Below are 25845 nucleotides of genomic sequence, written 5' to 3' on the forward strand. Positions count from 1 at the left end.
CCGTTGCGGGGCTTTTGTATGCTCAAGCAACCAGCAGAGCTCCACAGTGAAGACACACAATACACGTCATCTTAAGGGTTAGGTACTGCCTTCTGTATCCGACCCTTGATACAAAAGGGTAATGATGTATGCTAATTATATTTTAATGATATCTTCATTCAAGTATCTAAAACAGTGAATAACGCTCACAACGATCGGTTAGAGCCAACGATATTTTATACTATAGATAAGGCACTAGCGCATCTAAAACTGAGGCGGACAAACGTGCATAATTATCTTAATTTCATTTAGTCGCTTACTAAACAACGAAAGTTATTTAAACACCTAATACCTAAATATTGTCTACAATGTCGAGTTGTGTGTTTAGGAAATGTAAAAACTATAAATAAACACAAAATTGTGCATGTGTGTGCTCAGTGGAGTCGCTAAATTTGGATCACTTTTTGCGGTGATTTTGTAGTAACATATCTATAGTATAAGATAATCATTGGTTAGAGCAATACATTAAGAACAAGACCACCAATAGAGACTCAATTGACATTTATTACGTAGTTTCGATCATTGGCCACACTCTAAGTGTTAATACACTCGTCACCAGATAACGGGACAATGGGAAAAGTCGGGAGGTCACAGAGTAGTGGCGGGCAGTACTACCATCGAAACGAGATGGCACGTAACGTTGCGTCATTCAAAATCTGTAGGTTGTGGTTATATTGCATAGGCGAGCGGGCGGAGATTCGTTTATTTGTTTAGGGAGGTATTTATTGCTGGCTGGTGGGAGGCTTCGGCCGTGGCTAGTTACCCACCAACAAAGACGTACTGCCAAGCGATTTAGCGTCGTGTAGAAACCACAAGAAGTGTGGATTTCATCCTACTCCTAACAAGTAAGCCCGCTTCCATCTTAGATTGCATCATCACTTACCATCAGGTGAGATTTTAGTCAAGGGCTAACTTGTAGAGAATAAAAAAAAATAGTGTTTCATCGAATATAAGAGCCCTCAGTTTTCAGTCCGGTTGTATTACCGTCTTGTATTTAATCCAATCCGATCCGATCTCAAGGGAGGTCATTTGTTAGATCAAATAAGGAAAGGAAGCAACTCTTGCTTTTTTTTGTTTCTACGCAAACATATTTTTATAATCTCACCAACAAATACCTTTTTCTAGTTCAATTATTTCACACCTCCTTTATTTATTCACTTGGTACTGTTATAGGTCGTTAATATTATCACTATTTGTCATAGTTATTGGGTATTGGAAAGAAAAAATAAAACAGATCATGCCAATTATTCGAATATGAAACCATGGGGCCTTTGACATAGCAGCTTGCCAAGGCATAGTGGCATAAAAAGTGTCTTATCAAGAAGACAGACAAACAAACGGACAACTAACGGTCCTAAATGATATCCTTTTGTATCCTTTTGCTGTAAAGAATTCCAAAAACGCTATAGAAAGCCATGTACTTATATAAGCCTCGCCGCAATGTTTCTTGTTTATAACTTTGAAACTCGCTACCGCCTATCGTATGTGTTGACTCTAACACCAGTTTCTTTTAACCCGAGCTTAAGATCACGTCAGACAACAGACGTGACAAGACCTGTAACCCGTAACTTTGAAGTGACCGGATATTGTTCGGACTGAACACTTCTATTGTAATTTAAGTCGCAGATACTCGGTATTCTTACAGGTATGCCGTTGTATGTTCATCGGTAATGTATTACCAATTTACCAAGAAACGGTGTCAAAGGTGAATTCATATAAAGAAAGAATTCAACTGTGATAGAAATTTGGACCAAACATCTCTTAGTTATAATCGACTAGCGGACGCCCGCGACTTCGTTCGCTTCCGATGTCAACCCCTATTTATAATCGAATTGAAAAATAGACTCGAATTGAGAACCTCCTCCTTTTTTTAAATCGGTTAAAAATGAAGGACTTTCCATAGAAACTCTCAACCCCTATTTCTTATTATCCCCCTTCCATTTTTATTTTAGGGTCAAAAAATACCCTTTTTGCTCCATGGTCCCATTTACCATTATACCAAAATTCATCTTGATCGGTTCAGCCGGTTAACCATGAAAAGGTAACAGACAGACAGACTTACTTTCGCATTTATAATATTAGTATAATCGTAAATACTAACATTATAAACGCAAATGTAAGCTAAACCGCTTAACCTATTTGGATGAAATTTTGCTAGAGGAAAAAGTATTGGACCTTACAGTAGAACATAGTCTAGGTACTTTTTATATCTAAAAATCTATGAAGCCGCTATCTATCTATCACTATTATAAATCATGGATCAGTTTCATTACATTACTACACTAAACTACTTATAAGCTATAAATATTAAGTAGTCTAATGTGGTCATGTACAAAAACTGTTCAATGTTTTTTTCAAAACAGTTTGCCTATCTGAACCCTGGTAATTACTTATTAAGGAAAGGGCAGGAAGCAAAAGAAATATAATGATTTTACTTCAGTTACAAATAAATATTTAAAAAAAAATCATTTGTATGACTGAAGAATATTAGTCAACATTACAGGAGTCCAACGGGTGGGGATCGAACCCTCTCGGATCGCAACCGTTAACCTTAACCATTAAGCTATTGTGGTTTTATGTCAATGCTAGACTTAGCTATCACACACTATAGCTTTAACCAGTTAAATAAATTTCCAGAACACGTTTAAACAGCCCTTTGTCGGGCCCAACCCAGTAGAATAAGGACATACTCGTACAATTAAACCATGACATTTAACTCATTGGCATTCGACAAGGCAAACTGAACATAAGTTACCTACATTAAACATTAACATGTATTTATCTATCGTCCCAAATCTATTATGACAGTGTTGCACAAAATCCGATACTTTCTACGACCTTTGGGAACAATACCATCGATTCACATCAGGCGTATCGAATTCTGAGGCTCGGGAGGCCTTGACAGTGCCATCCGTTGTATAACATTAGCGCCCAGTTTCTGAAACTATGATCGTGGGTTAAATAATTAACAAATCATAATCATTAGTATATTATGAAGGCCTACTATATGACCTCCCTCCTTATAGGGAAGGATATATAATATTGATAAGGATATAATTAACTAATAATATCTAGAATTTTCAAATTATATCGCTTTAGTGGTAAACTAAATTACTTGAAAATGTATTGTTAAAATCAATGTTACTGATTAGGTTGATTGATGACACCGTAGAAAATATGAATGTACCTCATTGTAAACACATAAATATCCACATTTTTGCCTTGCCTCTCATCTTTTTGTTGTTAAATGTCTTCTTTTCTTTAATTTAAAGACATGTTTTTTTCAATGTTTTGAAAATACATCGTGAAAGTAAAAGTTCATAAACTTATTTACAGCACTAAGTTATTTACTTATCTACTTATTTGATTCAATTCCAATGTCTTTCATTTTGTAATATGTATATTTTATATCTTTACGATGTACATTGTACAATGTTTTTGATAGTTCGGGATTTAAGTTATCTTTGAAACTATAAAATAGTCGTGAAAAATTAATTCGCTACAAATTGTATATTATGAGTGATTGGTTATTATTAATAATTAATCCGTGTAAGTGGTCTTTTAATTTATTTGGCCCTTTAATCATTCATTTAGAAACTGGGGCTAATTGTTGTAAGCAATTGAATCGTAAAACTCGATGTGAAAGGGCCACTGCTGGTTTTCACGGCCAATGCGCCGGTCGGATGGCCTCACTTATGTCTTTAGTTTTGGTAAATGTGGTTAATACGACTGTCGCAATTAATTACTGCGGTTTATTTTATTAATAACAATCTTGACGGTTAAATTTATAAAATATATTTTGTTAGGTAATGTTTGAAACCTTCATTTATTAATTCTATTCATAATCATCTTCATCATTATCAGCTATGGAATTTGAAAGTTTTTACTTAGATCTACTTGTAAAGACTTTTCTTTAGCTAAAATAAAATCATAAAAACCTTGACCTATGCCAAACAATGCTGTAATAAAGCATTTTCTTAAATGGTAGATAAATTATTACTTAACGACAAATATGTCCTCTTTCACAGTAACAATTAGGCATTGTCATTGATGATATTATTGAAAAATAGCGACGGCTGATTTTTTTGATGATTTTTGTAGTAGGTATATATATTCTGACTTCTGAACTGGACCGATAGCAGAATAAACGAACGAAACGAACAGACAAACTTGATTCTATTAAATTTTGTAGGTAGTAAGTTTACCTACTTGAAATACAAAAAAATTTAATTGGAATTATTGGAAGTGTATATATACCACAACAAATGATAATTTATTCATTACTTTAATTTAGATTTTAGATCAATGATCCAATTCTATGGCACAAATATTGTTCATTTTGAAACGGCAATGACACTGGAAACTAATAACTATGAGAACTAGCTCCTGAGGCGTGGGAGAGCATTTGTATCGACCCCTACCAGTTACCACATCCTTAGAAACGTAAAACAAATGTACACTGGATATGCCCATTTTTTTCAATTAATCACTATTGCTAAAATATTCGAATTTAAATAGCAATTAATTAAGATTAATTGATTATTAGATGTACGTACTATATAAATCTATACTTCTATACTAATGTATGTATGTATGTTTGTTTGTATTGAATAGGCTCTGAAATTACTGAACCGATATGACAAATTCTTTCACTGGAAAGCTACACTATCCCCGAGTGCTATAAGCTATATTTTATCTCCATATTCCTACAGCAATAATAAATAAAACGAATATCGTAAAAGATTTAGTAAGCGAAACTTACGTACCTATAATAAAGACGTAGGTTAATCTTCAGAGCTCTTCAAATATCGATGGCAAACTACTTATAATGATTATTTTATCATTATTTTATTAAGTTAATAAAAAAAATGTTTTATGTACTTAATGAATATAATTTCAGTTCTAGGTATCATAAAAAATATGTAAAGATTGTATCTTTACGAACGTTTTATGATACGACAAGCTTCCATTCGAATTGCCGTACACATCAGTGAAATATGACTTACGTACAAATACCAGAAGGTCTATTTTTCTCTGACATTTTACAGTGTCCTTTTCTACATCATGTAGAGAAACTATATGTCTGGCGCGTATACATAAAGTAAGGTAAATACATACCTACTAACGGCCTAATGTGACAATAAAGCGGCGCCAGAAATGGCCTTCAAAAATATCCACTTGGTTGCATTTAGGCCTGTTGTGTCTCGATAATAGACCGCAGTACAGTCTGCAGTAGCCTGACATACCCCATTTTAGGAAGGCTGGAATGTTAGCTTCGGAAGTTTATCAAAAACCACTGTATGTTGTTCTTTGCTCCTCTATGCCGTTGCTTCTAAGTATAACCTGTATTGGTATCTCCTGTATTGGTTTTCCTCCATTCGAGCACTGCAGAGAGAACTGTCGGTCATGTCTAAAATTGGAGGTGTATGTTTAGTGGAGACGAAGACACAGTGTAGCTTGTATTTGTGTTGCCTGGGAAGCATTGTCGTTTGTTATGTCATCTTCAGGATTGTAAAGGACGTTTTTTGGGCGTCTAGATCTACAATCAGCGTTGGGATCGAAGATGAATGGGATTGAAGGCTGACAAACTTTCAGCCTTCCTAAAATGAGGTTAATCTGACTATCGCAGGCTCTCGGTCCATAACATTTACTCGATGACGATTAGCCCCAGCACCTGCCTCGGTCACGAACTGCTCAGCGTGACCTACCTACTGCGCCATTTATTTGTACATTACTACCAACATAATCGTTGGCCGTTTATCAACGGATTATCGTTATGTGTTTATTTAATCTGTTGAGTTTTGGGCGGTCGTGGGATATTGCTTGTTCGTTAATTCGTATTTGATTATTAATGAGGTTATTTATAGATTTATATGTTAACTCGAACGTTTGATTTAACCTTTTTCCAATGTAGCAATAGTTAGCGGAGACTTTCTTTTTAGGGTTTCGAACGTTTGATTACAAAACAATTCTTTATAAGTTTGTCGTCGTCGATCCGTCTATAAGAGTATTATAAATTTAAAAAAAATAGCTGTGATCCAATTGTAAAAACACTGCTGAGTAGATATAATTATAACTTTTATCAGTACAAGCTGTTAGCAGTTTTAAAAACGAAAAGTTTTAAATTTACATTCTTATAATCTAAGTTATTAGTGTTATTTCATCGCCATAGATTTCGTTATTCTTCCTTTTTCATAATTGTTTTCAAAAATAAATATCGTTGAATAAAATTACGAGAAAGCCAACCAGCTACCGAGTTACCACTGTTTGGAGTCACTTCCATTCGCCTTACATCCTTTATTAAAAGCTCAATGGTGTAATAAATACGTAATGACCACGCCTCGTAGTCTCGTTGCCTGACAATGGCGTACAAGGTCTTATAATGTCCCGTGGCCATAATATCGTACCCACGGAGCCAAGAGTGATCTACGAGTACCTACTAGTTTGTTTCATTTATTCATAGTTTTAATGAAAGATTTAAAAAGATACCCTGTATTATCTTTCGCTGGTGGGAGGCTTCGGCCGAGGTTACCACCCTGCCAACAATGACGTACCGCCAAGCGATTTAGCGTTCCGGTGCGATTTTGTGTAGAAACCGAAAGGGGTGTGATTGTAGTAAAGGGCTAACTTGTACAGAATGAAAAAATAAAGTATATATTATACTGCCTCAGTTCAAAGTTTAGCCTATTTGGCTCTGGGTCACTTTGCCCTGGGTTCGAATTCTGGGTCGAGTGATGATTTTATTGAGCTTTCATCCTTCCATCTTTCAATTTTGATAATTCTACTTTAATAATAAAAATTTATCAAAAAAGTTTGCTACAACATTTTTAATTCATATTTAACTTGTCCACAACGGGGACAAGCCAAGATAGTTGGCCATCGTACAGCCGGAGTTTTACGATATTATTTGCAGACATAAGATTAGTTTGTTTGTTCATTACCTTGTTTGTTAAGCTTGTTGGTAACATGAAAAAATAATACAAAAAAACAATACAGCTTCAAATGTTACTACTACAAACTTTTAATTTAAAAGTTAGGATGGCTGCTTCTTACTCAATGATGTCCGGAAAAACCGCTGTAAATGCTATTCATGGGTAGAAAAATAACTCATTGGTAAACTTTTGAGCATAAAACTTGAACATTTTTTATAAAACTACTCTTTTTTTATAGTTATGTTTTCTCATACAATCAGTCAGCAGACTATGCGCTAAGGTGTTGTAGGAAAATTTCCATGTGTCATATGTGGCTTTTAATCAAGTATTTGCCGTCTTTTCAATCGTCGAATCGCCTCTGGTATTGTTACAAAACAAAACTACTGGCGATTATCTTACGAAAATTAAAATAATTTTCGTAATTTAATAATCGCTAGACTAAGCTCAGCTTGAAGCAATAACGAATAATTACAAGTACAAGGCAAGGCAGATTGTGCTAATCTTCGTTTTCTCTCTATTTCAATTTTATCTTATTAAATGTACACAGTACTCGGTTTCTACCCTGTTAATGTGATCTAAATTGAGTAGTATTTCGATTTCCCAGCTTATAAAACTTTGTCCTTTTGTTTACATTAATATAAAATACGATTATATCTAATAAGTTAGAGAGAGCACGGGTCGTGAGAGAGACTTGAGAAATGGCTCAACTAATTTATGGTTTTCGTGAACCAACACAACAGATTGCGGAGTCATGATTTGAATTTAATGTATAATTAAAATAATAATTGCATGAGGACAATTCCTAGGAGATGAAAGTGGTTGAGATTTTCTCCTTCGGTATTTGTTAATTGAAATATACAACGTGACTTATTTGTAATTGTAGTACGTGACACTATGCGCCCACTGCCCATACTTTTATAGGTTACGTAACTTGGGTATGGTATTTTTTACATGGCAAGTTACCACAACCATACTGTGTTTCTAAAATGTCTATGAAACGAACGACGTGACGTCGTACTGAATAGTTATAGAAAGTCTTCATTCTTTCGTAGATAGAAACAAACACACTCTATGAATGTCTTGAGGTACCAGCTAAAATTCGTCAAGAAAAACTAAATCGACGACGGTGGAAACCAAAACTTACTAAGTGACATCATGCTAAGTGACAAAATATGATTACAATAGATAGCTCGATGGACCCAATATCTGGTAAAGTTTTAGAATAAAATAAGCATCGAGGGTGGAGGGGGAATAACGCTAATTTGTCAGAATTTTGCCTAAAAAAGCAGAATAAAGTAGCAAAATTTTAACAACAAACTTTCACCCCTTCATTAATTTTTGCGACATAATTCCACGGGATCGAAACCCAGAAGTTCGAAGTCGAAGTTATGTATTATTGTATCAAACATTCAAGGTTGTTGACCAATTGGAACGTAAATGGGTAATTTATTTGCATGCAAAATAAAAAAAAATCCTTTTTAATGACGACGTTTCGACTCTCTTAATAAGTTGCTAGGAGTAAAAGATAATATTATTTCAAGTTGTTCGTGAAGTCACACATCCCATGGCTCTCAGTGGTATCACATGAAACCGCGGAATCATGTTCATTTCCCACGTACTGGTGCATTTCACACCTTGCATTGAAGACAATACGATATTTTGCATTCACTTCTAAGACTCTAGCATTGTCTGGTGTTGTAGTATTATTATTTCGTATTGTTATCTTGAGTTTTGAAATAACCTCACTTTCTACAAAGAAATACTGACAATACCGGCTTAATGTACTTCATAATTATTGAAAAAAAATAGTGAAAATTAACGACGAGCGTCTACTCTTACCTCTGTTTTATGGTGTCCTCACATTTTAAGGTGTTCGTTCTCACCTTTAGCAGAGGTTGAAATAAAACTTTTCTTAGCTAACTTTTTAGCAAAGCAAAGTTTTATTTAAAAAATAATGCCTTTGATTTTTAATTTTACTGCATTGCTTCTACAGTAAATTAACGATAAGTTCGTTTAGCTAAAAAGACATTCGATGTCGCCTCATAATTTTTTTGTATTACTTTCGATTTTGAATTTTACTGATTTGCTTCTACAGTACGTTTAATTACCTTAGGTACGGTTCGGATAATTCAAATTAGGTTTTTTCAAGTTAATTGATTATCTTTGCAAATCTTTTTCAAAATAAAGTCAATGAAATCTCAATTCTAAATTAATCTTAATTCATTAAACATATTGCAAATAATAAATATATAACTCAAGTGTGTATTTGTCGTACATTAGTAATTCTTTCACAGTCGTCATAATATCTCGGCTCTCGATTATCTTCTACACAACAATAGAATTCTAATCTCATACTTTATGGATAAGAAAGTAAGCATAATTTAATGCCAAGTGTGTGAAATATCATTTATGAGCATCAGTTTCTTGTTATTCACGAGAGAAACTGCTAACATTTCCGTATTTAGCTATTGTCCTTCCAATGCAAGAACTACATACATGATAATCTTTATTTTCTCATGTATCCACCCACCATTACGAGTTAATTTTTTCCATGGAAAATAATCCAAGTAGATAACACTTTGCTAATAAGTGCTTTAGCTTACTACATACGCTTCAATACGAAATATACCTTACCTTACCTTATCAGCCGATAGACGTCCACTGCTGGACATAGGCCTCTTGCATGGACCTCCAAGCACAACGATCTCGAGCCGCCAGCATCCAGCGGCTCCCTGCAACCCGCTTAATATCCTCGGTCCACCTAGTGGGGGGTCGCCCAACACTGCGCTTTCCGGTGCGGGGTCGCCATTCCAGCACCTTGGGGCCCCAACGTCCATCGGCTCTTCGAACTATGTGGCCCGCCCATTGCCACTTCAGCTTCGCGACTCGCTGAGCTATGTCAGTGACTTTGGTTCGTCTGCGGATCTCCTCATTCCTGATTCGATCACGCAGAGAAACTCCAAGCATAGCTCGCTCCATCGCCCGCTGAGTGACTTTGAGCCTTCTAATAAGGCCCATAGTCAGCGACCAAGTCTCGGATCCGTATGTCATCACTGGCAACACGCACTGATCGAAGACTTTCGTCTTCAAGCACTGAGGAATTTCGGACGAAAAGATGTCGCGGAGTTTCCCGAACGCTGCCCAGCCGAGCTGGATTCGGCGATTCACCTCTTTCTCAAAATTGGACCTACCTAACTGGACTGTGTGTCCTAGGTATATATATTCGTCTACAATTTCGAGCGCAGAGTCCTCAACAATAACTGGGTGGAGCGGTACATGAGTATTAGTCATGATCTTCGTCTTGCTCATGTTCATTTTTAGGCCCACACGTTGAGAAACCCTGCTGAGGTCGTTGAGCATGGTACTAAGGTCCTCCAGAGTCTCTGCCATAATGACTACATCATCGGCAAAACGTAGTTGAGTGATGTACTCACCATTGATGTTGATGCCAAATCCGTTCCAGTCCAGAAGCTTAAAGACATCTTCCAATGCAGCGGTAAATAGCTTTGGGGAGATCACATCTCCCTGCCGCACTCCTCGCTGCAGTTGGATTGGCCTCGTAGTCTGATCCTGTATACGGACTGACATGGTGGCGCTTTCATACAAACACTTCAACGCTTGAATGTACCTGTAGTCGATCCGGCATCTCTGCAAAGACCTCAGCACAGCCCAAGTTTCCACCGAATCGAAGGCTTTCTCATAGTCCACAAACGCTAAGCAAAGTGGCTGGTTATACTCTTCGGTATTCTGTATAACCTGCCGCAGCGTATGAATGTGGTCTATGGTACTAAAGCCTGCTCGGAAACCGGCTTGTTCGGGAGGCTGGAAGTCGTCAAACCTACGGGCGAGACGATTCGTGATGACTCTCGAGAACAACTTGTAGACATGACTCAACAACGAGATGGGTCTGTAATTCTTCAGTAAGTATTATGGCGGTTCGATCAGGTGGAGCTGGTTATGATGGCATTAATCGAAAAATGTTACTTCTTTTACTTGATAATATCACACACGTTCTTTGTCATATTTTTAATTATTCACTTATTTCTAGTGTGTTTCCTTGTGCATGGAAAAATGCTTTTGTAATTCCTATACCCAAAATAAAAAATCCTACTTCTTTTTCTCATTTTCGGCCTATCTCAATTCTTCCGTTCCTCTCTAAGGTTCTTGAACGTATTGTCCATCAGCAACTTCAGCATTTCCTTTCTGAATTTCACATCTTAAGCCCATACCAATCAGGTTTTCAACCCGGACATAGTACCGTCACTGCTCTTGTGAAGGTTTGTGACGACATCAGACACAATATGGACAACCAACTACTCAGCGTTGTGGCGTTACTTGACTTTAGTAATGCGTTCAACACTGTTGATTTTGATATTCTTTTAGGCATACTGAAGTCAATTAACATTTCTAGCAGCGCTGTCTCTTGGTTTAACAGTTACTTGCGCGGTCGCCAGCAATGTATTAAAACTGATAGCTCATTCTCAACGTACAGCCCACTCACGGCAGGTGTACCACAGGGTGGCGTCTTATCACCTCTTCTTTTCGCTATTTACATTAACACTATTACTCAATTTCTTTCCTCTTCCTATCATCTTTATGCTGACGACCTTCAAGTGTACACTGCTGCCCCGTCTTATGATATATGTACTGCTATTGAAAATCTAAATAGTGATCTGAGTAAAATTAATACTTGGAGTGCATCCTACGGTCTAAGTGTTAATCCAAAAAAGTCCCAAGTTGCCATACTGGGTGGTTCCAAACAACTTGAAAAGATTGCGTCGATTAGTTTACCTCCCATTCTACTTGGCGATGCAGTTGTCAGCATTAGCCCGACTGTGAAAAACTTAGGATTATTAATTGACAATACATTATCCTGGCGCCCACAAATTGCTGAGGTGAGCCGAAAAATTTTTGCCACTATCGGATGCCTTAGACGTTGGAAGAATTTTCTTCCTATTAAAACAAAAATTTCCTTAGCGCATTCTCTTATTCTTCCACTCTTAGACTATGCCGACTCTTCCTATCCTGACTTGTCTGAAGAACAGCTCAACAAACTTGAGCGTCTTCAGAATATGTGTATTAGATTCATCTTTTGTTTACGCAAGTTTGATCACATATCTGAATATCGTGCTCGTCTGAAATGGCTTCCTATCAGACAACGTCGTAAACTGCATATTCTGTCTCTTTTATACTCCATCCTTTATCATCCTTGCACTCCTTCTTATTTAAAACAGAAATTTTCTTTTCATGGCTCAAATACTGAGCGCCAAAATTTGAGAGCTTGTACAAACAGTCGGTTGCATGTTCCTCCTAGCCACACTAAGTTCTATAATAAGTCATTTACACGTACATCAATTACTCTCTGGAATGGTCTTCCTTATGAAATACGTAATTCAAAGACACTGGGAACTTTTAAAAGTCGTTTATTCAAATATTACCTGTATAGTTGTAATTCGTAGTTTCTTTATAATTATTACTCAGGTATATTTATATATTTATTTTATTATATATTTATTTATTTATTTTATTATATATTATGTATATTTTATATTTATACATGTATTATATATAAATATACTATTTTAATTATTATATATATATTTTTTTTTTGTTGCACTATCCCGCATTTAATTACATTAATTCCTTTATCCAAAGGTTGTCTGGTAGATATTGCTATAAGCAATAAGACCGCCTTTGCACATACTTGTTTTCTATGTTTTCCTTTGTTATTGTTTTTGTTTTATTTTGTGCAATAAAGTATAAATAAATAAAATAAAATAAATAAGGTATTGTCACCTTTTTTGAAGAACAGAACCACCACGCTCCTGTGCCACGCCTTAGGTGTTGTACCCTCGTGAATGACGGAATTGAACAACCGCTGAAGGACCTTAAGTATCGGTTTTCCACCCGCTTTCAGGAGTTCTGCTGTGATTCCGTCATCACCTGGTGCTTTGTTGTTCTTAAGTTGTCTGAGAGCCATACTAATCTCGTATAGGCTGACGTCCGGGATATCTTCGGTATAGTGTCGGGTCAATTTGGCTCTAGGATCTTTGGCCAAATTGTCAACAGGCTTTTGGGTAGAGGTGTATAACTGTCCGTAGAACTTCTCGACCTCACTCAAGATCTCAGGCTTAGAAGAAATGATATTGCCCTGATCGGTCTTCAAACGTGTCAACTGTCTTCGTCCAATAGACAGATCTCTCGCGAACACTTTCGAGCCTCGATTGTTCTCGATTGTATCTTTGATACGCTCGGTATTGAAGCGTCGCAAGTCGCATGTCTGTGATTTAGAGATCTGTCTATTAATCTGACGGTATTTTAACGCGTCTGTTGAAGACTGCAATCTCATTTCTTGTCTTTCCTCCATGAGCTTGAGTGTATGGTCCGAGAACTTGTTAGTTCTTTTTGTACGGTGGGTTTTGAAAAACTTAAACCCGACCGTATGGACAGTTTCTACAAGCCTGTTGTTTAGATCGTCCACATCAACGCAATCTGCTAGGCAATCGAAGCGGTTCTGTAATTCCAGTTGAAAGCTCTCGGGGTTTTGGATTTGGGCAGGAGTAGGTCGGAGCGTAGATTTCACAAGTTTGTACCGTTCCAGCTGTAAGTTGATATTCAACGTGCCTCTTACCATTCGGTGATCACTACCGGTTTTGACCCTGTTGATCACAGAGACATCATTGAATATATGCCGTCTGGTAGACAAGATGAAATCTATCTCATTTTTCGTGGAACCATCGGGGCTCATCCAGGTCCATTTCCTGTGTGGCGGCTTCTTGAAAAAAGAGTTCATCATGAAGAGTCCCTCCTTTTCCATGAAGTCAGCCAACATTTGGCCCCTGTGGTTCCTTTGCCCATAACCAAATTGCCCCACTCTCAACTCTGAACCGCTTCTCATACCCAGCTTTGCATTGAAATCCCCCATCACAACATTGTAATAGGAGTTTGAGGCATGTATGGCTTTTGAGATATCCTCATACAATACCTCTACCTCCTCGTCGGAATGTGTCGAGGTCGGCGCGTAAACCTGTATGATTTTCAACGAATACCGTTTGGTGATTCGAAGAACGAGGAACGCTACCCTGCTCGACACACTCTCGACTCGTACAACATTGTTTACGAGGGACTTGTGGACGATAAACCCGACACCACCCTGGGACTGTTGGTCGCCCTCCCGGTAGTATAACAAGTTGCCGGATTCGAGGATTATCGAGTCCTCCCCCTCTCTTCGGACTTCAGATAACCCTATGATATCCCAGCGCAACTTGCTAACCACTTCTTCCAACTCGATCATCTTTTCGTCGGTCCGTAGAGTGCGTGCGTTAAATGTTGCCAGGTCCAGTCGTCGGGGTTGGCAGCGGAATCTCCCCCGGAGATTCTTGACACCCCTTGCCCCGCCGTTACCACGACTGCTGCCGGAGCCGGGAATAGCGGGGCCACCGAGGACTAGGGGCTGTTTGTTTTTGGATTTGTCCATGAAGGTTAATGCCCGTAAAATGACCACGCTGGGCATGCGGGTTGGTCATTCGCAGGGCTGAATTTTCCGCACCGGTGTCGCTGCTGCCCGACACCGGCCTGTGCCATTTATGAAAATCCAGCCAGTTAGAAATGGTTATACCGCCATTGATCGGTCGCCAGAGCCTCGTCGGTCACTCTGCAGGGTGCACCACGAGCAGGTGAGGTTGGCAGTTGGGGAGGCTGACTGGTACTAGCCTCCCCCTTACACCCCCAACGAAATATACGTTTTCTGCCAAATGTGGTTAGAAATATAGATTAAGATTTTTTTTTTTAAATTTATTTTGAAATTTTAAGATTCTGAGTAGGTTTGTATTTTATTTTATTATATTTATTTATAGGTTTTGATATCGTCTGTATATAAAATTGTTGGTTTACCTTATTATTTTGTAAATTGCACAAATAAAAGTGCATGGCAATATTGGGCCTTTGTTGTGTGGTAATTTTAGTGTGGGTATTTTTTTGTAGCATGCTGTTATGTTTAAATATTGTTTTTATTATTATCATTAAAAGTTTTTTTGGTTAAATAGATAAAAGAGCGTAAAAAAATGTAGGTATTTAAAATACGATTGCATTTTCTGAATGTTCAAAATATTTTCTATACAAATACTAATAATTAATGGAAGGTGAATAAGAATGTAAAATTTTCAAGCCGTTACTGTTTATATTCAAACTTTAACGCGTTAACTTTAAGTAATCCCTAAACACTGTTGTAAAAAAATCTCATATTTTTGAAATAGCTTCTGATTTACGGCCAATAACCGTCACTTTATAAATAAATGGCACCAAAAGCATGGAATGTGTGTGATGCATGGTCATTAGAAGAAACAAACCTTTATCTAACAGTAAATATCTTTGCAGATGACGAAGGAGGTCACATCAAACAAGGATACGAGTCCAGGAGGCAGAATGACCTGTATATGCGGTTGGGATTGCTGCTGGGAGAGAGACGTGGTTCCAGAAATAAATCCAGGGATAGCTGTACCTCATTGGCCTCATTAGATGCTCACACCTTAGCATCGCATAATACTAGTCCGGTAAGAACAGAAAATATACCTGCATTTTATTCAAAAATCAAATCTAACCTCTTTAAAATATTCCTTTAGATTTAAGTGTAAAAAACTGAAGTATATATGATAACTAAAATAATTGCTAAAAAAACATAATAATGTAGAGCGTCCAGAGAAACAGGTTCTACTTTTCCTAGAGCACATCAAACGAAGGCAAACGTTTTAAGCCCAAGTGCTTAATACTACTAGTGGCTTTCTGTTTAGCTTGTCTCGGCAGGCCTAGATCTTCTCCAAGTAACCATAATATCGTAGTTGAAAAATACTGAAAACAACTGACAATAAATGGTTTCTTTCACTTGAAACTTTCCTGGAGTTATGCCAAATTTTAGATAAAACACAAACTGCCTCTCAAATCAACCAAAAGTGTCGCTTTTAAGGCATTTAAGGATTACATTTTAAATAATATATCATTATTATCAAATTTCAAAGGATTACCGCCGCTCATAAAACCGCATTCTAGAAATTCTATCTTCGCTCGACCTCTATTCTTATCAGTAACATCGGATGGTGTAACTTATTCTAAAATGGTTTTATCCTTAACCAGTGAGGTCAGATTTCTATCTCTTTGCGTGAAGACTTGTTAGATACGATTAGAATAAACATATTTTGACGTAAACATTTACACCTTAACATTTTTATATATAATACCTACTTTCTATTTCTGTCATTTCACTCGCTTAGTAGTTTTTCATGGTTGTAAAAAAGTTTCAAAATGAGTTCAAAATATTTCATCAGATTCTACTGTTGAACGAACAAAAAAATTCTTCAACATTACGTCTTGTTCAAACTTTTTACATTATGAAATTACACATTACACAAACAGGTCGTTTATTTTTCTACACAATTCTATTATTAGCGACCTCTATTTCAACTTGTGCAATTTCGATTTGTGTTTAGTTTATTGCAATGGTTGTCTGAATTGAAATTGGACGTCGGATGTAAGTGGCTATGTGGGTATGTTCTCGTAGATCTTGCGTAAGCCATTGACTTAGTAACTGACCTCTCATGAATGAATTCAAACAGGCGTAGGTGGACAAATAGGTACGTAATACAAAACGTTTCGATGCAAGTGTACTTAGTTACTTAATAAACTTGAAATGCAATAAGAGTTTCTTCTAATTTTTGGTATGTCTCAAGGTAATTTTATAGATCAAACATTAATTATTCACCATAATGTTTACTGAGACATTCAGAGTAGTACAGTTCTTTGTATTGTTATTCATCGTATATGGGAAAGTTTTATCGCAAAGCTTATTGTCAATGCAACTGAAAATTTCAAAATTTCGAATCACAAATACAATTGTAGTGTATCACACGTATCTAAAGTCGGTAAAAATGAAAAAGTATTCGTAACTAAATGACATGCTTACCTTACCTTACCCAGGTGTCAACATTAACTGGTTCATCAGAAGTGGACGCTGCAACGCCGCTAGGTCGCGACTCGCTCGGCTCACTGGCGTCTATGTCACTGTCTGCTGCCAGCAACTGCTCATCATCCAGCCCGGGTAGCAGGCGGCATTCCGTTACCGGTAAGTAAGACCTTGATAAATTACCACTGCTAAAACATTACATATCACCGGGCGAAAATTTTACTGAATACTTTGAGTAACCTAAAAAAGATTTTGTAAATAATATTAGAGAGTTATCTAATTACTAGTATTTAGGTTAAATATAGTTAGTCGATAGATAGATTAATAAAACTCCAACCAGCAGAACAGAATAGTGATAGCTTAGTAAAAAACTACAAAGAAACAATAGCTTCATGACTTAGATGTGAAATCAATATGCAAGACTTAAGGATAAGATGGGCACTGGGCGATGTCTAGTAAATTTAAATTAGCCATAAATTTGCTAATGCCAAAAAATATTTGTTATTTTAATGGCAAAATGACATTTCAATGACAGTTGCACTTGTCATTTTACTGACTGGAATTAATAATCCTACTATATATAACAAATGGAATAACTGGTTGTTTTCTTGTTTTAGCATTACAAAATGGTAGAGAAGAACTGACGCGGATGTCGAGCGGTTTCTTCAAGACCAGGAAAACAGCAGCGCGACGATCAGCTCGAGTCAGCAGCAAGCAGTCTACCACATCCTCTGAACTTAAAAAAGGTAATTAACTTGGAATATTGTTAGCGGACATAGCTCAGCAAGCTAAGCTCATGTGGCAAAAGGCAAGGTATTTTGAAAAGCCGATAGAAGTACTGGAGTGGAGTCCCCGCACAATAAAACGCAGTCATCTCCCACTAGATAGATCGAGGATATCAAGCAAGTTACGCGGCTCTTAACCGTGGTGTTTAGAAGTCCATGCAAGAGGTCTATGTCCAGGAGTGGACATCCATCGACTGATAATGATTATTATGATGACTGTTACTAATCTCAAGTAACTACGCAGATCTCAATACGCAATATGATTGTCCAATAAGTTAGCATATGTAACCTACTGTGGTTAAGCAAGGTCAAAAAGTCTGAGTGAGTCGTCAAGTGATGCTTTTCAAATTATAAAAAAGTCAACAAACGCTAATATAAAATAATGTCGTTTTTGCTAATTATTGAGATTTCGTCTCTTATTTTACATGACCATAGTTAATGAAACTAAATCAAATCCATGACGCTTGTGGTTATGTCATCGTTAATATCACTTGTTAATTTAATTTAATTCAATGTATTTTTTATTGTATAACATAAATATAAATGTTGTTCTGTCGAAATACCTTATAATATAATACTACCTAACGTATTTTAAAACTTTTCAACTTTATTGTAATCGTCATAATTGTTTTCCGTTTTCAGTTCACCCTTCTCCACAACTCACTCTACGACCACTGTTCTTCGAAGTACCTTCCACTGACAGCGAAGCCTGCTTCTCTGGAAGGCAGTGGCTCATGAGAGATATGGAAAAAGCTTTACAGTCTTCTTCTTCTGGTGAGTAATTTTCTTCTTAGTCTTCTTTTTCTTCTTCAACACTATATTTCTACAAGAAGAACGTTGGTTAATTCAGTACTTAGACATATGGTTAAAGTCCTATTCCTATCTTGTAGTAATTACATGACCGTTTGCCTTATGTTATATGTTCAACATTTTGTGTTCAAATCTGTAGTTTTATGTATTGAAAAATCTAGATGAACATAAATTATTATTCCATAATTTCTTCTTAAAATTTAGAGATTGTAAAACTGCACCTTTAAATAGCTGTGGTATGCAACCCAATAAAGTAATAAATGGTTTTCAGGTATAATGATGTCAGGATGTCCAGGCACGGGCAAAACAGCATTAATATTACAACTAGTGGATTACTCCTGCTTTGGTCGGAAGAGGAATTTCGAATACGAGGAACTAAGAGAACAATCCGACATTAGAGAAGTGTTGCCTGAAGAAATTGCCGCTGGAACGGTCGCTAATCTCGCCTCTCAAGTTGTAGCATATCATTTTTGTCAAGTAAGTTTATTTTGACAACCAAAAAGTGAAACCAATTTCAGATCATTTTTCGTCAACATAATCTTCAATTATTTTTGAACGTTTCATAATTATGTGTATTGAAGTGTTTGATTTGTTGTCTTACAGGCGGATAATAACAGCACATGTCTAGTTGGAGAATTCGTTCACTCTCTAGCAGCACAACTCTGTCAAGCTCCAAGACTTCAGGCCTACAGAGAATATCTTCTGAGCGAGCCGCATTTATTATCATGTCTCTCCTTAAAAGAGTGCATAGCAGATCCAGATTTGGCATTCATGAGAGGAATCATAGAGCCACTCATCATTTTAAGGAGGAACGGAAGCATAGACACATCTAATAGTATAATTCTAGTTGATGGACTATGTGAAGCTGAATATCATAGACCGGATCACGGTTACACAATTGCATCGTTCCTAGCGAGACACGTCCCAGAGATGCCGTCGTGGCTTAAAGTTGTCGCAACTATTAGGACGCAATTCCTCGAACTAACTAAACAATTACCTTACACGAGGTTAAGCTTAGATGACTCCGATAACGTTCATAAAGATTTACTCGAATATTTCAACGCTAGAGTTCAAGCGGCACCCATTATTGAAACTAACATCAAAAGTTCTACGGGCAAAACTGAGGGCATGCATAATTCTGTTATGAAATTCGCACAATACGTACTTCATTTGAGCCAAGGCTCGTTTCTGTTCCTAAAACTCATTTTAGATCTTCTCGAACGGAGTCACATAGTTGTGAAATCGACCAACTACAAAGTAGTGCCGATTTCGTTGGCACAAATATTCCTATTGCAGTTTAATTTGAGGTTTCCCACCGTACAATCTTTTGAGAAAGTCACACATATTTTAAGCGTATGCCTTGCTGCACTATATCCCCTCACATTGGTAGAGATCTACTACTCTGTAAATTCGCTATTGGTAAACACATTTTTGCCCTGGGATGAGTTCTGTCACAGATTCGACAGCCTGACTGATTTTCTTGTGAAAAGAATCGACAACACCTACATGTTCTTCCATCCTTCGTTCAGAGAATGGTTGATACGTCGCGACGATAACGAAAGTCCAAAGTTTTTATGCGATTTGAGAGCTGGACATTGTGGCATTGCGTTCAGGCTTTCCAGAGTGCAATCACCTTTAGATTCAGAAAAATCCATGGAACTGGGTCATCATATTCTCAAAGCTCATATGTATAGAAATATGGGACCCGCACAATTGGGTCTGTGTCCGAGAGATTTGCAAGCAATGATGGTTGCATCGAGTTCCGCTAACGTCGGTGAGGCAGTCGCTAACTTAAGAAACATCTATACACCAAATGTGAAGGTTTCTCGACTTATGTTACTAGCGGGAGGATCTCCTAATCAAATTACTGAATGTCTTGGGAATGCACCGTTGCTGTGTATGTACGCATATCAAGGAATTATATCTATGGTTGGACTATTGATAGAATTCGGTGCAGATCTGGAAATGACAAATTCTCAAGGATGTTCTGCTTTATCGCTGGCATGCCAGAGAGGTCACACTGATGTAGCCAGGATGTTGATAGCGTCAGGTAAATATCAATTCAATTTCTTAAACTATTTACTTTTTTCTGTTGGTTGGTTTTGACGCTATAAAGCGTCACATCACACAATCACATATCAATCACAGCTAAACTAAAATGAATCATCATCCTTAACAGCCCATTTGAATGTACCACTATTGTGGCAGGCTTAACTACAGAAAATGGATATATCCTCATAGATCTACAAAACCGTTGCAAAGCAAGTTGTATTATCATAACAGTAGCAAACTACCACCCTAGATGATAATGTTGGCACCTGTAATAGTCATTATCAGATTTTAATGATATTGTCAGGGACCGACAGCTTAACATTCTTTTACGGCACGGATTTTAACACTACCGAATTTCTTGCAAGAAAAAAAGACCCGAGAATGAGACCCAAACTATCTTGATCCTAAATCATATAGACTATTTTCCTTGATCCTAAATAACTAGGAGGAAAAATCTAATTGCAGGTGCATCACTAAGTCACACGGACACAGCAGAACAAACGCCATTGGTACACGCAGCTAAGAACGGCCACCGAGACACAGTCATATACCTCCTGGGATGTCAGACCGGCAAGGATGACAGGAACTCCTTGGACATAGACGAGTGTAACATAGAACAACTGGTTCCTGGCTCCAGGCATGCTTTGATCGGCGCAGCTCAAAACGGTCATTTAGATATTGTTGAATATCTTTTGGACACCGCTGAGTTAATAGTAAGCTTAGAACAATTTATTAATAAAGACTAACAGACATTCAGAACCATCTGGTAACTGTCGGAAGACGGAAAGTTTAAAACATTGTCACTTTCTCAGTCTATGTCAAATGACAAAGACAAAAGTTGTCATTAAACAATCCGACACTTATTAAGAGATATTGAGTTGTTATTGTTTTTGTTTCGAGCAAAAAACTAATTCTGAGTTTGTCGAAAAATTTGGTTAGTTATTTGTGAACTATATCCCTGTTTTCTCTAACGAAAACTACGCAGGAGAAAACGCAGGACGTCGGTTAGTACAGAATAAATAGATATCATTACTAAAGTAAACTTTATTCCACAGCCTGACGGAATATGCCCAGTGACAGGGGAAACTGCCCTCACAGCTGCTTGCTCTACCGGGAACGCAGCCATCGCTGATGCTTTACTGATCCGTGGCGCTACTCCTTACTCCCTGAATGCCAGACAAATGTCACCACTGGCTTTAGCCGCTAAGAACGGCAGAACAGCTTTGGTGTTACGGCTTTTGGATTCCGGAGCTGATGTGATGGGCTCTGGGGGCAAGAATCCCTTGATTTTGACCGCGGCAGAGGGTCATGCTGACGTTGTTGAAATGCTGTTAAATCATGGTAAGGAATATCTGCTTTATTTGTTCAATACTTAGCCTTTGTGGCTTAAGATCCTAGACTCTTGGTTCAAATCAGGCTATAAGTTTTTCTTTCTTGTAAGAATTTTTTACAACAAATTCTAAACTGTAATTATAAATAAACTAGTCAAGGTATGGACTTCCAAACATCACGATCCTGAGCCGCCTGCATCCAGCGGATCCCTGCGACTATTGACTGCTTGATGTCGTCCCACCTGGGGGGGGGGGGGGGGTCGACAAACACTGCGTTTTCTAGAGCGGAGTCGCCATTCTAGCACCTTGGGACCCCAACGGCCATCGGTTTTTCGAACTATATGCCTCGCCCATTGCCACTTCCCGCTTCGCGACTCATTGAGCTATGTCGGTGACTTTGGTTCTTCTGCGGATCTTCTGATTCGATTACCAGTATATGAGAGAATATTATTTGTTGCATGTGTAATTTTAAATATCCAATTAAAACATTAACCATTATTACACTGCTACCGCGACTGGTGACAGAACGGCTGGCTCATAGCTCAAAGGATCATTCTGGCAGGCCAGCGCGGAAATGCAGCCAGTATTCTTGCCACCGTTTCACGTGGCCATGATTTATATAGCTACTAGCAGACGCCGCGCGGTTTCACCCGCGAGGCCCGTAGGAAAACGGAGATAAAATATAGCTATAGCCTTCGGAGATAGTGTAGCTATCCAATAGCGAAGGAATTTTTCAAATCCATGTAGCAGGGAATAAGGTAGGGGAAGAGAATGAGTAAAAGCGAAGCTTGACCAAGTCTGTTAATGTAAGTATAGATTAGGGTAGCTTTAGTTTCTTCTTGTATTTTTTCAAAACTTATGTTTTTTTTCTGTGTAGGCGCCGACCCTGACGCTGCGGATGGAGACGGCATCACTCCGCTGGGCTGGGCTGCTCTGCGGTCTCGAATACCAACGATTGTTGTCTTGCTAGATAAAGGAGCTGTCATTGGTAAGCACACTCAAAGTCATACTGATTTCACCAATTAAAATAAGTAGGTGAATAGGCTACTCGCCTGCTGTACAAAACTACGAAGATTTTTGCGTATAGGCAGTTTAGATGCCTAGAAACTCTAATCACATTTTTATTTGTGAAAATAGTCTCGTAATTGTATTATTTTTATAAAATAAAATTGTAATTTTTACCACGTCACCTCAAACGCTAATCATAAATTGTGACGTCATCCGCTACAAGGCATCGGATTGTGGTTTGTGATTGGCGCTTGCGGTGACGTGATATATCACATCACTGCAAACGCCAATCACGCTGTTATCTATATGAATGACGTCGCTTGCTAATGTGTTGTGTTTCGGCGGCAAAAATTTTACGTAGATATTTTTTCATTTATGTTATTTTTTTTACTGGTTATTATTGACGGGACAAAATAAAATACAGCTTATAATACTTTCATAATTCAGTTTAAACATGGATTACAAAAGAGGCAAGTAGCCTATTATTTTTACGACCATGTCATCGTTGTTATTAGCCCAATGGATATGATCTCTGCTTTCGATTCAGAGGGCGTAGGTTTAATTCCGATCCTCTGCACCTCCAGTTGCACGACGCAGCAGTCCATCGCTTATCAGTTATCACCGCGTTTGATATGCATGATACTGCCTATCATGCGAATACGAGCGCTACTGACGCTACGTGATAGACCTATGACTGTGGAGTAAAACCAATGCTATTTTTTTTTCATATAAAATCTTTAATCTTATATAGAGTTAACGTTTGTGTATTTGTGATGTGGTAGGAGTAATCTCTTTATGTACTGAACCGATTTTGTTTTTTTTTTTTACTAATATCAAAAATTCCGCGGTATTTGTAAGAGTCATCGTCTTTATATTATTCGCGTATTCCCACAAGAATGAGTAGTCGTAAGTTAAATAAGCTGCTAATGATGAAATAACTGTTTCAGATCAAGCGGACGGCAGCGGCAGGACGCCATTAGGCCTGGCGTGCGGGGGGCCGGCGGAACTGGTGGAGCTGCTGTTAGAGCGGGGGGCCTCCCTCGAGCGGGTCGACCACAGCGGGCTGCGGCCCCTCGACAGAGCTATCGGACAGCGGAATGTTCCCGTAAGTTTCACTGCCGGTTGCGGAACTTGGTGTCATCATCAGCCTGTGTCCGTCCACTGCTGGACGTAGACCCGGCGTGCGGGGGGCCGACGGAGCTGGTGGAGCTGCTGTTAGAGCGGGGGGCCTCGCTGGAGCGGGTCGACCATAGCGGGCTGCGGCCCCTCGACAGAGCTATCGGACAGCGGAATGTTCCCGTAAGTTTCACTGCCGGTTTAGGAACTTGGTGTCATCATCAGCCTGTATCCGTCCACTGCTGGACGTAGACCGGCGTGTGGGGGGCCGGCGGAGCTGGTGGAGCTTCTGTTAGAGCGGGGGGCCTCGCTGGAGCGGGTCGACAGAGCTATCGCTACGTTTAAACTTATCAAAAAAAATTAATTAAAAACACAGTACCAAACATCATCATCAGTCGATACTCCAAAAATCTAAAAGTATTTCAATTATAAATCAATTTATCTGTTTTAGAGCTAGTTTAACTTAGCTTAAATATCCTGTTATTTTGTTTATCGTTTAAGTTTTATAACTGACATTACTGTATTCTTTTGTTATAGGTGGTGAATTGCTTTTTGAGAAAAGGGGCTAAATTAGGCCCCACCACATGGGTCATGGCTTCAGGCAAACCAGAATTTATGTAAGTATTCAGCATAGATTAATTGACTAAATAAAAATACGAGAGCAAACGTTTTGTATGAGCCATTTTTTTTTAATAAATCTAAACACACACCGTCACCAATTTTTTTTTAATTGAACTTAATAGACTACAAACCCTTGGAAAAAATTAACCTGTCAAATGAACCAACGTGAATAACGCTTAGAAGGCTGTTACTTATACCAGAAAATAACTCTGAGCACTATGCCGTCATTGCTGAGCGGTACATTGCGATATTTTTTTATTTAAATAAATATTAACTATAATTTTTGGGCGGCATAATTATTAAACACAATGGGGATGATGACTAGCTGGTGGGAGGTTTCGGCCGTGGACGGTTACCACCCTACTAGCAAAGACGTACCGCCAAGCGATTTTAGCGTTCCGGTACGATGTCGTGTAGAAACCGAAAGGGGTGTAGATTTTCATCCAACTCCTAACATGTTAGCCTGCTTCCATCTTAGATTGCATCATCACTTACCATCAAGTGAGATTGTAGTCAAGGACTAACTTGTAAAGATTAAAAAATAACCGCTAACTCGTTACTAGCATAGTGTCCTGTGTGCCTAGTGGGAGTTTCAATATTTTCATACTGTTACGATCACGTTGACGTAAAAGCAAATTTATATGGAATTGAAACAGTTGTGCGGTAGTGCCAGTAGATGGCGCTGTTTCAATTCCTTAGAAATTCGCGTTTACGTTACGTGACGGTAACAGTATCAAACTGCCACTAGGCCCTCTGTTTCCATTGCCACTCCTTTACAGAGGCCGTTGAAATTTTCTCACAAAATATGATATCTTAACAGAATAACTTATTTCATCAGGCTAATACTCCTAAACAAGTTGCTAGAGGACGGGAACCTCCTCTACCGCAAGAACCGTCCGTCAGAGGCGGCGCACCGCTACCAGTACGCGCTGAAGAAGATCAACCCCCTCATCAGCGACGAGGGGTTGACGACCCCCTCCACCCAGCCCGTACCTCACGAACATGTGTCGGCGTTTGTGCAGCTGAAGACGAATCTGCTGCTGAACTTGTCACGATGCAAGAGGAAACTTAATGTTAGTACTTGTTAACTAGTAGTTTACTTGGTATTTTAATTCAATTTTGCAGGGAAGTCCCTAAAAAAAGCCTATGTCCTTCAACGGACGTCCACCGACTGATATGATGATGATGACGATGAC

The 25845-nt window shown here is 38.2% G+C and overlaps 1 protein-coding gene across 4 annotated transcripts in view; it reads left to right on the forward strand.

Annotated features, from left to right (window-relative positions):
- The window catches only part of LOC112051724 (protein TANC2), a 326061-nt gene that overhangs the window by 296594 nt on the left and 3622 nt on the right, over positions 1-25845 (forward strand). For all 4 annotated transcript variants that reach the window (XM_052885029.1, XM_052885030.1, XM_052885031.1 and 1 more), the window contains 12 exons: positions 15348-15523; positions 16941-17085; positions 17544-17672; positions 18354-18485; positions 18793-18998; positions 19125-20571; positions 21039-21286; positions 21629-21914; positions 22782-22892; positions 23860-24017; positions 24566-24645; positions 25488-25722. In XM_052885029.1, coding sequence (XP_052740989.1) covers positions 15348-15523; positions 16941-17085; positions 17544-17672; positions 18354-18485; positions 18793-18998; positions 19125-20571; positions 21039-21286; positions 21629-21914; positions 22782-22892; positions 23860-24017; positions 24566-24645; positions 25488-25722 — 3353 coding nt within the window. The remainder of the gene's footprint in view (positions 1-15347; positions 15524-16940; positions 17086-17543; positions 17673-18353; positions 18486-18792; positions 18999-19124; positions 20572-21038; positions 21287-21628; positions 21915-22781; positions 22893-23859; positions 24018-24565; positions 24646-25487; positions 25723-25845) is intronic.

Source organism: Bicyclus anynana, chromosome 13 (assembly GCF_947172395.1).
Source record: "Bicyclus anynana chromosome 13, ilBicAnyn1.1, whole genome shotgun sequence".
Taxonomy (NCBI): Eukaryota; Metazoa; Arthropoda; class Insecta; order Lepidoptera; family Nymphalidae; genus Bicyclus; species Bicyclus anynana.